General features: G+C 49.4%; 5 protein-coding genes across 5 annotated transcripts; 3 read left to right on the forward strand and 2 right to left on the reverse strand.

Annotated features, from left to right (window-relative positions):
• Positions 1–383: 383 nt before the first annotated feature.
• On the reverse strand, positions 384–3438 carry N7466_001675 (coatomer subunit beta'; the record flags this gene model as incomplete). The annotated part of the gene is made up of 7 exons (XM_057161073.1): positions 384–1634; positions 1695–2637; positions 2693–3018; positions 3080–3111; positions 3173–3194; positions 3249–3311; positions 3421–3438. The coding sequence occupies 7 exons, from the start codon at positions 3436–3438 to the stop codon at positions 384–386; spliced, it is 2655 nt and encodes an 884-aa protein (XP_057024358.1).
• Positions 3439–4182: 744 nt separating this feature from the next.
• N7466_001676 (complex I NDUFA5 subunit family protein) lies at positions 4183–5031 on the reverse strand (the record flags this gene model as incomplete). Its single annotated transcript, XM_057161074.1, has 3 exons — positions 4183–4246; positions 4318–4422; positions 4484–5031. The coding sequence occupies 3 exons, from the start codon at positions 5029–5031 to the stop codon at positions 4183–4185; spliced, it is 717 nt and encodes a 238-aa protein (XP_057024359.1).
• Positions 5032–5467: 436 nt separating this feature from the next.
• Positions 5468–7854, forward strand: N7466_001677 (putative disulfide isomerase; the record flags this gene model as incomplete). Its single annotated transcript, XM_057161075.1, has 4 exons — positions 5468–5688; positions 5755–5836; positions 5893–7428; positions 7483–7854. 4 exons carry the CDS (start codon positions 5468–5470, stop codon positions 7852–7854), a joined length of 2211 nt encoding a protein of 736 aa, XP_057024360.1.
• A 481-nt stretch (positions 7855–8335) lies between these two features.
• On the forward strand, positions 8336–9230 carry N7466_001678 (cytochrome b-c1 complex subunit 10; the record flags this gene model as incomplete). Its single annotated transcript, XM_057161076.1, has 5 exons — positions 8336–8338; positions 8537–8598; positions 8897–8950; positions 9004–9151; positions 9222–9230. 5 exons carry the CDS (start codon positions 8336–8338, stop codon positions 9228–9230), a joined length of 276 nt encoding a protein of 91 aa, XP_057024361.1.
• A 1496-nt stretch (positions 9231–10726) lies between these two features.
• N7466_001679 (amino acid permease) lies at positions 10727–12585 on the forward strand (the record flags this gene model as incomplete). Its single annotated transcript, XM_057161077.1, has 3 exons — positions 10727–10985; positions 11058–11169; positions 11238–12585. 3 exons carry the CDS (start codon positions 10727–10729, stop codon positions 12583–12585), a joined length of 1719 nt encoding a protein of 572 aa, XP_057024362.1.
• Positions 12586–12908: the final 323 nt, after the last annotated feature.

The raw sequence follows: 12908 nt of genomic DNA on the forward strand, positions 1-12908 counted from the left end.
GACTTCCTTGGTTTTATCCATCTCAACTGCACTCCACTTCATGGACCCTGTCCCTAGTACATGTAATACAGTAGTTACCACATCGCCCTGTTTGTGTGATGCATTATTTCAAGGAAGCCAGGATCTGTGAATGGGACCGTATCATTGCTCTATTCATTCATCTCAGACATCTCGCCTGGATTGATGATATGGTCAGGAATTACAACACTAACGTAAGGAGATAGGAGAACAACATTGGGGGAAAAAGCAACAAAGAAAAAAAGTCGGACACACGTTAAGACGCCGCTCGCAATTCAGAAGTGGCCGACTCTGGCAATCGGAAATAACAAAATCATCTTCTATCAATGCTTTGCCCGAGCACATACGAATACAACCTGACCATTTTACTCCTCGGCCTCAGCCTCAGTCTCTTCTTCAGCATCTTCTTCGGCCTCCTCTTCGGCCTCCTCTTCGGCTTCTGGTTCGACTTCGGCTTCAGCTTCCACCTCAGGACCACCGTTTGTTGCACTTGCAGGCTCGTTATCATCGTCCGCATGTACGTCAATCAGGGATTCGGACGACGGGGGCTCGGGAACGCCCTCATTCTCGAGTCTAATGTACTCATCCCACTCTGGGAAAAGGTCATCGTCTGTCGAGACAACATTGGGAGCACCCGGTGGAACTCCAATCAGACGAGCAACCTTAGATTTGCCCGAGGTGTCGAGGGATTCCTTCCACTGTACAACAAGGGCAGGTGCACGGCTAGGCTTGTAAGTCTGGGCAAAGAAGACGGCCTCGGCAATACGGTTTGTCTGGACCAGCAGTTCTATGCCACCATCAATATCACCAAGTGACCAGAGAGCAGAGAAGGCAACATTGTGTAATCCTGACTCGGAAGCCTGAGCAACTAAGGCACGGAGGCCTGCCCGGTTATTGCTAGCGGTGTGTAGCAATAGAAGAGATCCCAAATCTTTCGAGTTGACAAAACACTCCTCGGCAAGTGCAAGGTTCCAAGATTCCATAGATTTATCGCCAAGGAGCTTCCACCGGTGGCTGTTCTCAACCTTTGCATCGCGAGTAATCTGGAGGGCGGTTTCAAGATCATTCAGTGAGAGGGCCAAGTCGAAGCGGTGCTCGGGGTCTGTGGCGACTTCAAGGGCCATCTCCTTATACCCTTGGCCTTCGAGGAAGCGCGCAACCTTGTTCATTTGATCCTGAGGCACATCTTCAAGGAGTTCGGCAGCTGTTTCCATATCACCGCGCAGAACGACGGTCTGGTAGCTGACCATGCTGAGTGAGAGGCCAAATGAGACGACATTAACGTCCTTATCGCATAGGTAGATTCGTCCATCACGAGGCAAATATCCAAGAACATAGGCCGGTTGATCCATGTGGCTGATCGAAATGACCTGATCACCCACAAGGTAGTTCAACCGGTTGGTGGAGCTGGAAAATATGAGAACGTCTCCCACCCAGCAGGCACTTGTTATCGTTTCATTAATAGATGCGACGAGCTCAACAGCTGCCTCCACACCATCTTCGTCGGCTTCTCCGTTGTTGACGCCTTCGATGAACGCCTCCTTGGAGTATCTCAAAACGTAGAAAGAGTCTTCACATGCGAGTGTAACAAGTTCGCCAGACTCGGACCAATAGACCTGTGTAGTATGGTGTTAGTTCATTGCATCTTTTGAAGCTTCATTGGATCTCGAGCTCACATTCTTAGGGTCAACTTCAATTCGTCGGACCAAGCTACCGGATTCCCAATCGAAAAGACCAATGCCACCCTGACCCTTGACACCCAACAACACACCATCAGTCAGTCCCTCAGCTTGGAAGCCAACATCAAGGCCACCGCTTTGTTCCTTGAAGTTCTTGAAGATCTTGACACTTGTTGCGGATTCACGAATAGCGTAATCGTTACTGTTATCTTTGGAGCCCCAGGCGAAATCCAAAGCTTGGCCAAAGGCCTTATTGCGCCACGCTAGCGCTGTGTAAATTATGTATTCGCCATCGCCACAAACGGAGACAAAACGTCCATTTGGAGAATGGGTCAAGGTTTGCGGGTATATCTCGCAGGTCCCCAGATCCTTTGCCGGCAATGAAAGGGGCTCACCATCCTTCAGGCTCGCTTCGCTGCCCTTGATGACCGATGAGACCACCTCACTGTGTCTGGCCCAGATGAGCTTGCCAGATCCATCCATTGAAACTGCGGGCTCTTCGCGACCCATCTTCACAACCACCGCACCATCGTCGAAACCCATTGCGACGCCCTGTCGGCCTCTCTGGTAGGCGACACACCATGCGCGCTCTAAGCCATAGCTTAGTGACTGTTCCAGGCGGTAGGTGTTTGCATGCCAGATTTTAATGGTTCCATCTTCTGAGCCTGAAATAATGACCGGTAACTCAGGGTGGTAGCACGCGAAGGAGACATTGCTAGTGTGGCCCTCCAGTGTTGCAACAAGCGCTTTTGTAGTATAATCCCAGACTTTGATCGTCTTGTCGTCACTGGTCGTCAAAAGATAGGGCTTGTCGGCTCCAGGGTAATAGTCAACATGGTTGACACCCTTTGTTTCGTGGGCCTCGAGAGTCGAGTTTGCGTGGGGAGAACCAAGACTCCAAATCTTGACAGTCCGATCGAGACAAGAACTTGCGAAGGTACTGTTTTGCGTTTAGTATATGAAGAGCGCTGGATATAGATGGGCATCATGCTTACTTGGTGTCTTTGGGATTAATCGCCATTCCCATCACATAGTGGCTATGGCCCTCGAAGACCTGAACGCATTTCCAGCCCTTCTCCCAGTCCCACAGCTTGATGGTCATGTCATCACTGGCGGTGAGGATGTAAGGCAAAGTTGGGTGGACAACAATGGAACGGATATAATCCGGGTGTGCTTCAAAGGAGGTGATCTTCTCGGAGGTATTGTAGTTGTAGACACGAAGCTGGAAGTCATCCGAACCGCAAACGATCCAGTTCTTTCGCGCAATGAATCGCCCGGCACGGACGGGAACATCGGTGAGCTCGAAGGTTTTGATAATAGACTAAACCAAGGAGATAAAAGATTAGCTTGAATTGTTACAATCAACATCGGCCAGAACATACCTGTGTCTCATATGACCAGATGTAAACGTGACCTGGCGCAGAGAGCAGGTTAGTAGATGAAGGGATTCGCGGGCCACATTTCCCTGAACATACCGCTGTACAATGTGGTGAGAATCTAATGATATGTCAGTATGGATCAAGACTTCCGGTGATCATGAATCAGACTTACCCATGGCTCAGTGGGGTGGAAGTCGATACCCTTCACCCGTTCGGAGCGGGCAAAGAGTTGCCTCTATATCAAAATGACCCCGTCAGCACACTTCCCAGTTCCAATGATCTCCATCACGGCCGCTCATATGTTTTCAATCATGGGCAGTCAATGCCAAATAGACTCTGCGTACCTTGATGTCGAGCCGCATGTTGTGTGGGGGGGTGAGCGGGTTGTTGTTTGTGTGATGCGACGATTGGGCGTAAAGGAGCGAGAAATCCACGAGCCGCTCAGACAGCCCGAGGAGATGAGTGACAAATAAAGCGCCCGGTCAGCAGGGAAATCCTTTGCAAGATAAACACAGAGCTTTTCCCAGGCTGGAAGAGAGCTTAGCTAGAGGGGACTCAGGGACAATCAATGTGTCCACAAGGGGATTCCCGTTCTCACCGCTTTCAACCTCATTCGAGATCTGGTGGACCCGCATATAAGTAGTGGAATTTACGGTATAGATGACCAGGTCAAAATGTGATATTAACAGAAAAAAAAAGAAAAGTTAAGGAAACTGGAAACACTTTCAAGATTACTACTAGTTGTCTAAACACTAGCCATTCCTACTTAGCTCTGTTCGCCTAGTACTAGGTATGTATAATCTTAGCTATGTACTAGTAGGTACATGTACCCTTCTTCCATTCGTTTGCCACACCTATTTCGCTCATACTATGTAGTATGTACACGCACTACAATAGGTGCTACGAATATCAATATGTACTACATACATTGATGTATATATGCCAACTGGCCTCTGCTGACCTATGGATATTGATAGTAGATATTATTGGCGTCAATTCCAAGACTGCATTGATCACAAAAAATAAAACGTGAAGGAAATTTATTCGAACATCCATCCTCTAATAGTTACAGAAACCGGCATCCCGAGCGCTTTTCCGGTATCTTCTTAGTTGCCGCGCTCAAAGTAGGTCCACTGACCAGGTGCGGGCTTCTCCTCAAGCTCCTCCCAGCTATAGAAACATGTTAGAAATCTGATGAACCTTCTGGGGGCGGCGAATGACTGGTTTTAAATGCTACTCACACCTTAGCCTTGTACAGCTCATCCACGAGTTTGGATTCAGACTCGGCAACCTGAATGATCTCCTCGATGAGACCTGCACCGATCTTTTGCTCAATCTCGGCAATCCTATGTCAATCATTAGCTTATGGTTTATTTGACACAAATTCCCGGGGATGAAATCGCATACTGGTCAGCCTCTAGGGCAGGCTCACTCTCCCACTTCATAGACACCTCGTGGAAGTCGGTCTCATTCTCAGCTGACTCGCTACCTTCCTCAATGATCTTAATCCACTCGGCTTCTTCTTCTGGGGTACGGGTAGGACCCTCGGTTGTGGCGGATAGACTTTCACCATCCCACTCCTTACCACGGGCCTCGTCGCTAAAGTCTCGCTCCTGCGAAGCTGCGTAGGCGAATGCGCCGTTCTTAAGCTGGAGCTGGGCGAAACGCTCAGGCTCGGCACCAATGGTCTTCTTTGCGCGTTCCAACCACGTGTCGAAACCGGGGGGCTTCTGTGATTCAACGATCTGAAGTCGGTGACGGGTCAATGCCTCGACAGACTGGCGATAGGCAGATGATTCGGGGAAGGACTGCAGCTTCTGGAGGGTGTTGGTGTAAAGAAAGATCAAAGTCGGCCGGGGGCTCGGGTGGGTGAAGAGGCCAGTCAATCCGGTTGGAGCAAAAGGCTCCAGGTACCGGGGCTTTACATTGGCCAACAGTCGAAGTGTAGACTTCATTGTGGTTGTGATATGAAAGGTAATAGAGGATTGCTGATTGCGGAGAGCCCAATTGGTCAGGGAGAGACAGCGGGCAAGTTCGACGGTCGGGCCCGGATTAACTTAAGCTCCGTAATATGAGGGAGAGGAAGCAGGGGCAACACCGTTTTGTTCACAGTATTCCTCACGCCCGCTCAAGTTGGGACTTCGCAGGGTGTGTTGTCTGATTTTGTTCTTTTTACGGCTCGGGGCTTGGTCAATCCTCCCTGCTGCTATCACAATTTCCCTTCGATATCTCGCGCTTATCCCTTCCGGTTGTCCAATGTGCCACCTGTGACATTTCGCAATTTCCCTCGTCAACCTCCGTCCTTCGTTTAAAGAGCCTCCAAGGCTACTTCTGTACTGATCCTTCAATTCCTTTATTCGAGGCCAATCTTCTTTATCACGACCCGCCATAATGAGAGCCTCCTGGCTGGGTTGGTCCCTTATCTCTCTATTGGCCGTCCCAACACTGTCCGCACCTTCGGACGGGGAATCGCCCAATAGCAACCGACTGGAGAAAAGAACCAGCAAAGGACTTGATCCTGAAGAACCCTCTGTGTTTAATGGACTTGATGTGCCCCCGTTGTTCCAACTGACCCAGGAGAATTTTGAAGAGACCACCAAAGATGGCATCTGGTTAGTAGTACTTTCCATCTCCTGCCAGTAAATCCCGGAGATTATCGATGATTCTGACAGTAGCAGGATGATCAAACACTACTCCCCAGCCTGCGCCCACTGCAGAAAGGCTGCGCCATACTACCAAACAACCTACGAATATTATTACGTGAGTGATCTCGCTCAAGGACCACACCACTTCCACGTACTAATAACACGCTCTAGACCTCGAACCCCATTACACCATCATCTGGAAAGACCCCGGACCCTAAATCTATCAACTCTTTTACTCAGTACTACAACTTCCATTTCGCATCCATGAACTGTCTCACCGACGGCGACCTTTGCGAGAAATTCGGCATCGGAGCATACCCAACCTTTGGTTTTTACGAGAATGGTGTGCAAAGGGACGTATATGTCGGCGCGAAGAAAATTGAGGATTTGAGCAAGCTCATTGAAGAAAGGCTCGAGGCGGCAAAGCCTGGATCTCGTCCTCCGCAGGGCATTAAATTACCGGAGGTTGGCGCATCCGGCGTGGACTCAACTGCGGAGCCCGATTCGCCGGTTTCAAAGGACAAGGATCCGGAGGCTGGAGTAAAGGCTGGTGAGAAGCAGAATGAACTAGCCTCTCAGGAAGTGTCCGCATCATCTGTTAATATCAAATCGGAGGACACCAATGTCGTCAAGACCAAGCCGAAAAGTGCACCTGCCAACCCCCAGGGTCTTTCTGTGCCCCTGACCGCCGAGAGCTTCCAAAAGCTCGTGACTACTACGCAGGACTCTTGGTTCATCAAATTCTATGCGCCCTGGTGCCCCCATTGTCAGGCTATGGCCCCCAACTGGCAGGAGATGGCAAAGGAAATGAAAGACACTCTGAATGTGGGTGAAGTGAACTGTGATGTTGAATCCCGTCTTTGTGAAGATGCACGAGTCAACGCCTTCCCAACTATCTACTTCTTCCGCGGTGGACAGCGAGTCGAGTACACTGGTCTCCGTGGCTTAGGCGACCTGCTCTCGTTCACGAACAAGGCTATCGGCCCTTACTCTGAGATTGAAGATGTGGATGCAGCCACCTTCAAGGAGCTGGAGGAGACCGAAGAGGTCCTGTTCTTGTACTTCTATGACCTCGCTACCACATCGGAGGACTTTGCAGCCATGGATCGTCTGACTCTTAGTCTTGTCGGTCACGCTCGTATTGTCAAGACCAGCAGCGCTGCTTTGGCGGAGCGATTCAAGATCTCCACCTGGCCCCGCCTCTTGGTGGTTCGCGATGGTCGTCCTAATTACTACAATGCTCTTGCACCCAAGGACATGAGAGACTTCCGGCAAGTCCTGTCCTGGATGCAGACTGTATGGCTGCCGATCGTTCCCGAACTTACAGCCTCCAATGCCCGAGAAATTATGGATGGCAAATTCGTGGTACTCGGTATTCTCAGCCGCCGCCGTTCTGACGATTTTAAGCAGTCCAGACGGGAGTTGAAGGAGGCCGCTTCCGAATGGATGGATAAGCAGATTCAATTGTTCCGACTAGAGCGATCCGAGCTTCGTGATGCCAAGCAATTGCGCATCGAAGAGGCGGATGACCGTAATGATCAGCGCGCCTTACGAGCCGCCAAGAATATGCGTATCACCATCCGTGAGGACGATAAGAAGCCCGTTCACTTTGCCTGGGTCGATGGCGATTTCTGGGAGCGCTGGCTCCGCACTACCTATGGTATCGACGTGGAGAACGGTGACCGTGTGATCATCAATGACGAAGATGTAAGCGCCCATATCGAACCCAATCTATGTAAAATTATTACTGACACATTATAGAACCGTCGTTACTGGGACACTGCTTCTAGTGGAGCCCCAATCATGGCCTCGCGTACTTCCATTCTTGAGACCATCCCCCTCGTCATTGCCTCGCCTCCCAAGCTGTCCCCCAAGTCCACCATTGGAACCCTGGAAACTTTCTTCTTCTATACACGATCTTTCCTGAGCAGCCATCCTATCCTCTTCTTCATCTTCCTCGGGTTGACTGTGGCTGTAGCCGCTTTCTTTGGCCGTGGACGCTTCCTGCGCCGCACTGGTCTCGGTCGTGGTGGCATTCTGGGCAATTCCAACGGTGGCACTAGTGGTGGCTTCTTCCACCTGGATGGGAAGGAGGGATTCTTGAACGGAGGTTCGACCGGAAAGGTCGACTAATGAGAAAATGTACAGTTCAGGTGTTTGGCTGCACGGTTTCTTATAATTTTTTTTGTTCCTTTTAGACTGTATTTGGTTTATTCCAGGTTGTCTTGCTATTGCACGGTCTCTTGGTCTAGGCATGTTTGGTTTGACCCTGGGGTATTGAAGCACATACGTTTTTATTTTTTATTTTTTACTGTTCCATCCTGTCTTCGTTTCAGCAATCAAGATCACACAAAATTCAAATCTTCAATGTCCAGTTTCAATGTAAAGTACTTTGCCTGTACTGCTATGTACTAGAGCACTTCCACAGTTCCCCGGGTATTGGAATCAATTGCAAGGCCCCTGATTGGTGGATGGGCTGTTAATCACGTGTTCCTTTCCGTACTGAGCGGTGATTGGCTCCGAACTCGGGCGCTCCCGGTTTTCGTCGAACAACTTGAAGTGCCAGCTCCTGTCCCTCCAGCAATTGTCCGACTACCTGCTCTCGCTGATCACAATGGTATGTTTTTCCACATGCAGACAACATTTAATTCAATCCTCACCCTCTACCATGGGCTTGGCTTCATTGAGTCACTTCAATCGGGGCTCTGATTGAACACATCGCGTCACCGACGACCTTCCGGGATAGATTCGCGGGACGTACGGATTCCTACTTTTGAGTCGATTGCTAATGCTGGTGTCTTTCTTCAATCTACAGGTTTTCACTCCTACCCTCCGCCGTGCCGCGGCCCAGGCCACCGGCTCTGCCTTTGCGCCCAAGTAAGAGACCCGAAACCAACCCTGAACCCTACCCTTTTTTGGTCATATTGAAACCCCGTCGACGATGCTCCCGAGCCAAACCAGTCGCCGGGTTCCAATTTATCAGTACCCTCGACAAGTTTTGAAATACAATACATTCTATGGTTTTCTACCTAGTGTGGTGGCATCATGGCGTAGCCTATATGGTGGACTGTGTGACAGATGCAAAACTTGGATAATCGTGATCGGAGGGTTACATACCCATGCTCAACGATCTACGGTGACTTGGGAAAATACGATGCTAATTTAATGCGTGCAGGATCACCATCACTCCTCGTCTTGCTGGCTTTGACATGAACGGTGCTATCCGGGCGTAAGTGAACGAACTACATTTATCAACCGCTCTGTGCTCATAATTGATTATAGTGGTACCCTTGCCGGCTCTTTCGGTGTCTTCGCCGGTACCGCCGCTCTCTTCATGTTTGGCGAGGTTCCTCGTGTGCGCCGCGATATTCTCCAACAGTTCCCCTTCCTGGACACCTACTTCGACCGCACCATTGCCCCCGAGGACAACGTAAGCATTTTGCTCTCTATGTTTTCCACCTTGCGTTATGTGATATGGATACTAACCACTGTGATGATAGCCCTTCTAAATTATTTCGCTTTGGTGGACCACTCTCGGGCGACAAGCCATTGGCCCGGTACTAGAGACCAGGGGAAGTTGTGTAGAATAGTGATCAATTGATGAAAGTCTTTTCTGTTTTGGATAGCACATAGAGGGCAGCCGTTCCCAAACCAAATGCATGGTTAATCTTCTTTGTGAATCTGATTTATCGTCAGGGATCTTAAATCATCCACTCAAGTGCTGTCAGGAATAGTACATATATTAGTACATACTACATAATCAATTGATAGATCCCGATATCCGGTACCTACTATCTACCAGTTGACATAGCAGGTACTACTATTAGTCAACTGGTACCTTAGATATACACATGCATCAATACATTCGACTGCATCTTAGTATGGTACATATACATGGACGTACCTAGGTCAACTGGTATTAGACAGGGCCATATCAGATCTTAGGACCCACGGATCTTCTTTTATTTTATTTCCGATATTCTAACCTTCAAATGTTCAAAGATATATATATACTATGTATCTAACATTGAATAAGAAAGAAAGCCACTTTCCTCCCATCTGGGCAGGTCCATCCATTATAGATAAGCGTTGATGCATATGTAAAGTCCAAAACGCCGGGGCTTATCTCTGACGCCCCTGATATCATTACATTTACTCCGTACCTAGCAGGTAAGAGATAAGACATCACTTTCGATTTTTTTCGATTTTTCGCCTCCCCTTGACGCCTGAAATTACCCTACTGGGCTTGGTAGTTGTCTTGCCAAGCTTACTGGGGTAGCACGGATCTCATTATTCGAATTACCAAAGGCTTTTTTGAGTTCCATGTCTACGAATCACGAGCCCCGCGGTGCGGAGAAGTCCTTACGCTTGGCCCGAATTTATGGAATCTGCTGTCGTTCCGAGGGAGCGCTTTGTTCAGGGATTGGTCTATCTTGCAATTTTTCATCTATTACGGCATATCTGATGTGATAGACCAATCGTTATCTTGTCGGTCATCTGGGGAGAGAGGAGAGAGAGAGAGAGAGAGAGTCATCTGGAGACTCAAGCCTTGACCAAAAACAGGCCCCTGTTCGTCCCACCCCCTCTTGGCTGCCCTTCTAGCGGCCTTCTTCGCTCAATTTGACATTGAGTCTGCATGGGTTGATTGGCTTGCTCATCTTTACCTGCTCTTGATAAACAAATCGTGGGGATAAGCAAAATTGCCGTCATCGATAGATTGCTATAGGCCCATAACCGATCGAGCCCCTAGCTTCGTAGCTTCCCACCTTGGAACTTTGACCGCTGCTGCTACTTTAAAATAGATAGCGGTCCCCTCGTGGTCATGTCGGTAGGTCCGATACAATAGGCCTATAATTGACTACTATAGATAGTACCCATTACCTTGCTGCTGGAGATTCTTTGGTGCGCTTTCTCCCCCAGAGTCTCCGCTTTCCCTGGCCCTTCCTTCTATCAATATCTAAATATCTGCCTCCGTGGGAGCATCTGGGACTTTTTATCCTCCACGATGGACTCGAAGTCGTCTAATTCGGGCACCTACAAGCCGCCCTCGGTATACAATGATGTTCAGCATGCCCCTGTGACATCTATCCTTGCAGATGGCGACGTTCCATATACGGACCATGAAATGGACTCGGACGAGCGGGTGATTATGGCCCTGGGTTATAAGCAGGAATTCAAGCGGGAGTTTTCTCTGTGGACGACTTTCTGTGTCAGTTTTGCGGTGCTCGGATTGCTTCCCTCCTTCGCAAGTACCTTGTACTATGGTCTGTTCCTATGTAACCGGGTCTGATGACCATGTTCTCCTCTCCAATCTCTCCACTAACGCCCGTGAACAGGTATGGGATATGCAGGAACGGCAGGAATGGTTTGGGGTTGGATCATCGCTATGATCTTTATCCAATGTATTGCTATGTCCATGGCAGAGCTGTGCTCGGCCATGCCTACCAGGTATGGCTTTCTCGCTTGTCTTGATCCACCTCTTGAGTCGGAAATTAACTTGACGTTCGCACTTACAGTGGCGGACTCTACTATGCTGCTGCTGTTCTCGCACCTCCCGGCTGGGGTCCCTTGGCTGCATGGATCACTGGCTGGTCAAACTGGATTGGACAAATTACCGCAGCACCATCGGTCGACTATGCGTTGTCCGCAATGATTCTGGCGGCTGGGTCAATCACTAACCCAGGCTACGTCCCGACAAATTGGCAAATCTACCTTCTGACAGTTCTGATCATGATAATCCACACCGTGATCAGCAGTCTGCCCACAAAGCAAGTAGCCCAATTTAACTCCTGGGGCTCAACATTCAACGTTATTGCGCTCATCGCGACGCTCATCATCATTCCAGCAGCGACAAAGAACACCCCTAAATTTACGCCCTCCCACGAAGTCTGGAGTCATATCAAAAACCAGACCGATTTTCCGGACGGCGTCGCCGTTCTCATGACTTTCGTCGGGGTAATTTGGACCATGTCCGGCTATGATTCGCCTTTTCATCTGAGCGAAGAATGTTCCAACGCCAATGTCGCCTCACCACGCGCCATAGTCATGACATCTGGCGTCGGTGGCGTAATGGGTTGGTTCCTACAGTTAGTGGTTGCATACACAGTGACGGACATTGATGCAGTCATCAGCTCTGATTTGGGCCAGCCTTGGGCTTCATATCTACTCCAAGTTCTACCCCAACAGGCCGCATTGGGGATCCTCGCTCTGACGGTGATTTGTGGGTTCTCCATGGGCCAGGGATGCATGGTTGCCGCTTCACGGGTGACATATGCTTACGCGCGAGATGACTGCTTCCCTTTATCGAACTATTGGAAAAAGGTGAACAAAACCACTCAGACGCCAGTCAATGCCGTGATCCTCAACACCTTCCTGGGCTGTCTCATGTGTCTCTTGGTTCTTGCTGGCAGCACCGCCATTGGTGCACTGTTCTCCATTGGCGCCATTGCCCAGTTTGTGGCTTTCATCATCCCCATCTTCATCCGCGTGTTTTTCGTTGGAAACCGATTCCGCAAGGGACCATGGAATCTAGGCCGCTGGGGACCTCTGATCGGTGGCATTGGAGTTTCTTTTGTTGCACTCATGGTGCCTATTCTGTGCTTGCCCAGCGTTACAAAGGGAGATCTTACTCTGGAGCTTATGAACTGGACCTGCCTTGTTTACGGTGGGCCGATGCTGATCGTTTTGATTTGGTGGTTTGTTGATGCCCATCGCTGGTTTACCGGTCCCAAGGTCAATGTCGAGCATGCCATTCATGCTGTGCATGACGAGCCTGAGATCAGTGAAGGTATAGAGCCGGAACATGAACAAGGGGAAACCGAAACGACGAAGACGGTCAAGTATGATGAAGCTCGGTCCAAGTAGTAGGCATTTGGTATATTCGAACTGTCACTTCTTCTTTGTCTTTTATGCAGTACTTGCTGTTATTGAGAATAATTCCATGTATTCCAACGAAGAAGCCTCTTTTGAATGTTTGACATTTCAAATGCTTCTCCATATATACCCACTTTAGTATCTAGATCTTGCTCCAGTGCCCCATCGGAGCTCATTTTTGGGGTTCCGGTGCGATGGGCTCCCGGAGTGGGCTCTCCAGTTACTCCACCAGCCCCAGATGTTTGACTTCTTTATCCGTTACAATCTACCCGGGTATGTTTCACATGTTGCCAACTTTGGAATTGTATTAGAGG

Source organism: Penicillium verhagenii (assembly GCF_028828195.1).
Source record: "Penicillium verhagenii strain IBT 33310 chromosome Unknown utg000003l_segment0_segment0, whole genome shotgun sequence".
Taxonomy (NCBI): Eukaryota; Fungi; Ascomycota; class Eurotiomycetes; order Eurotiales; family Aspergillaceae; genus Penicillium; species Penicillium verhagenii.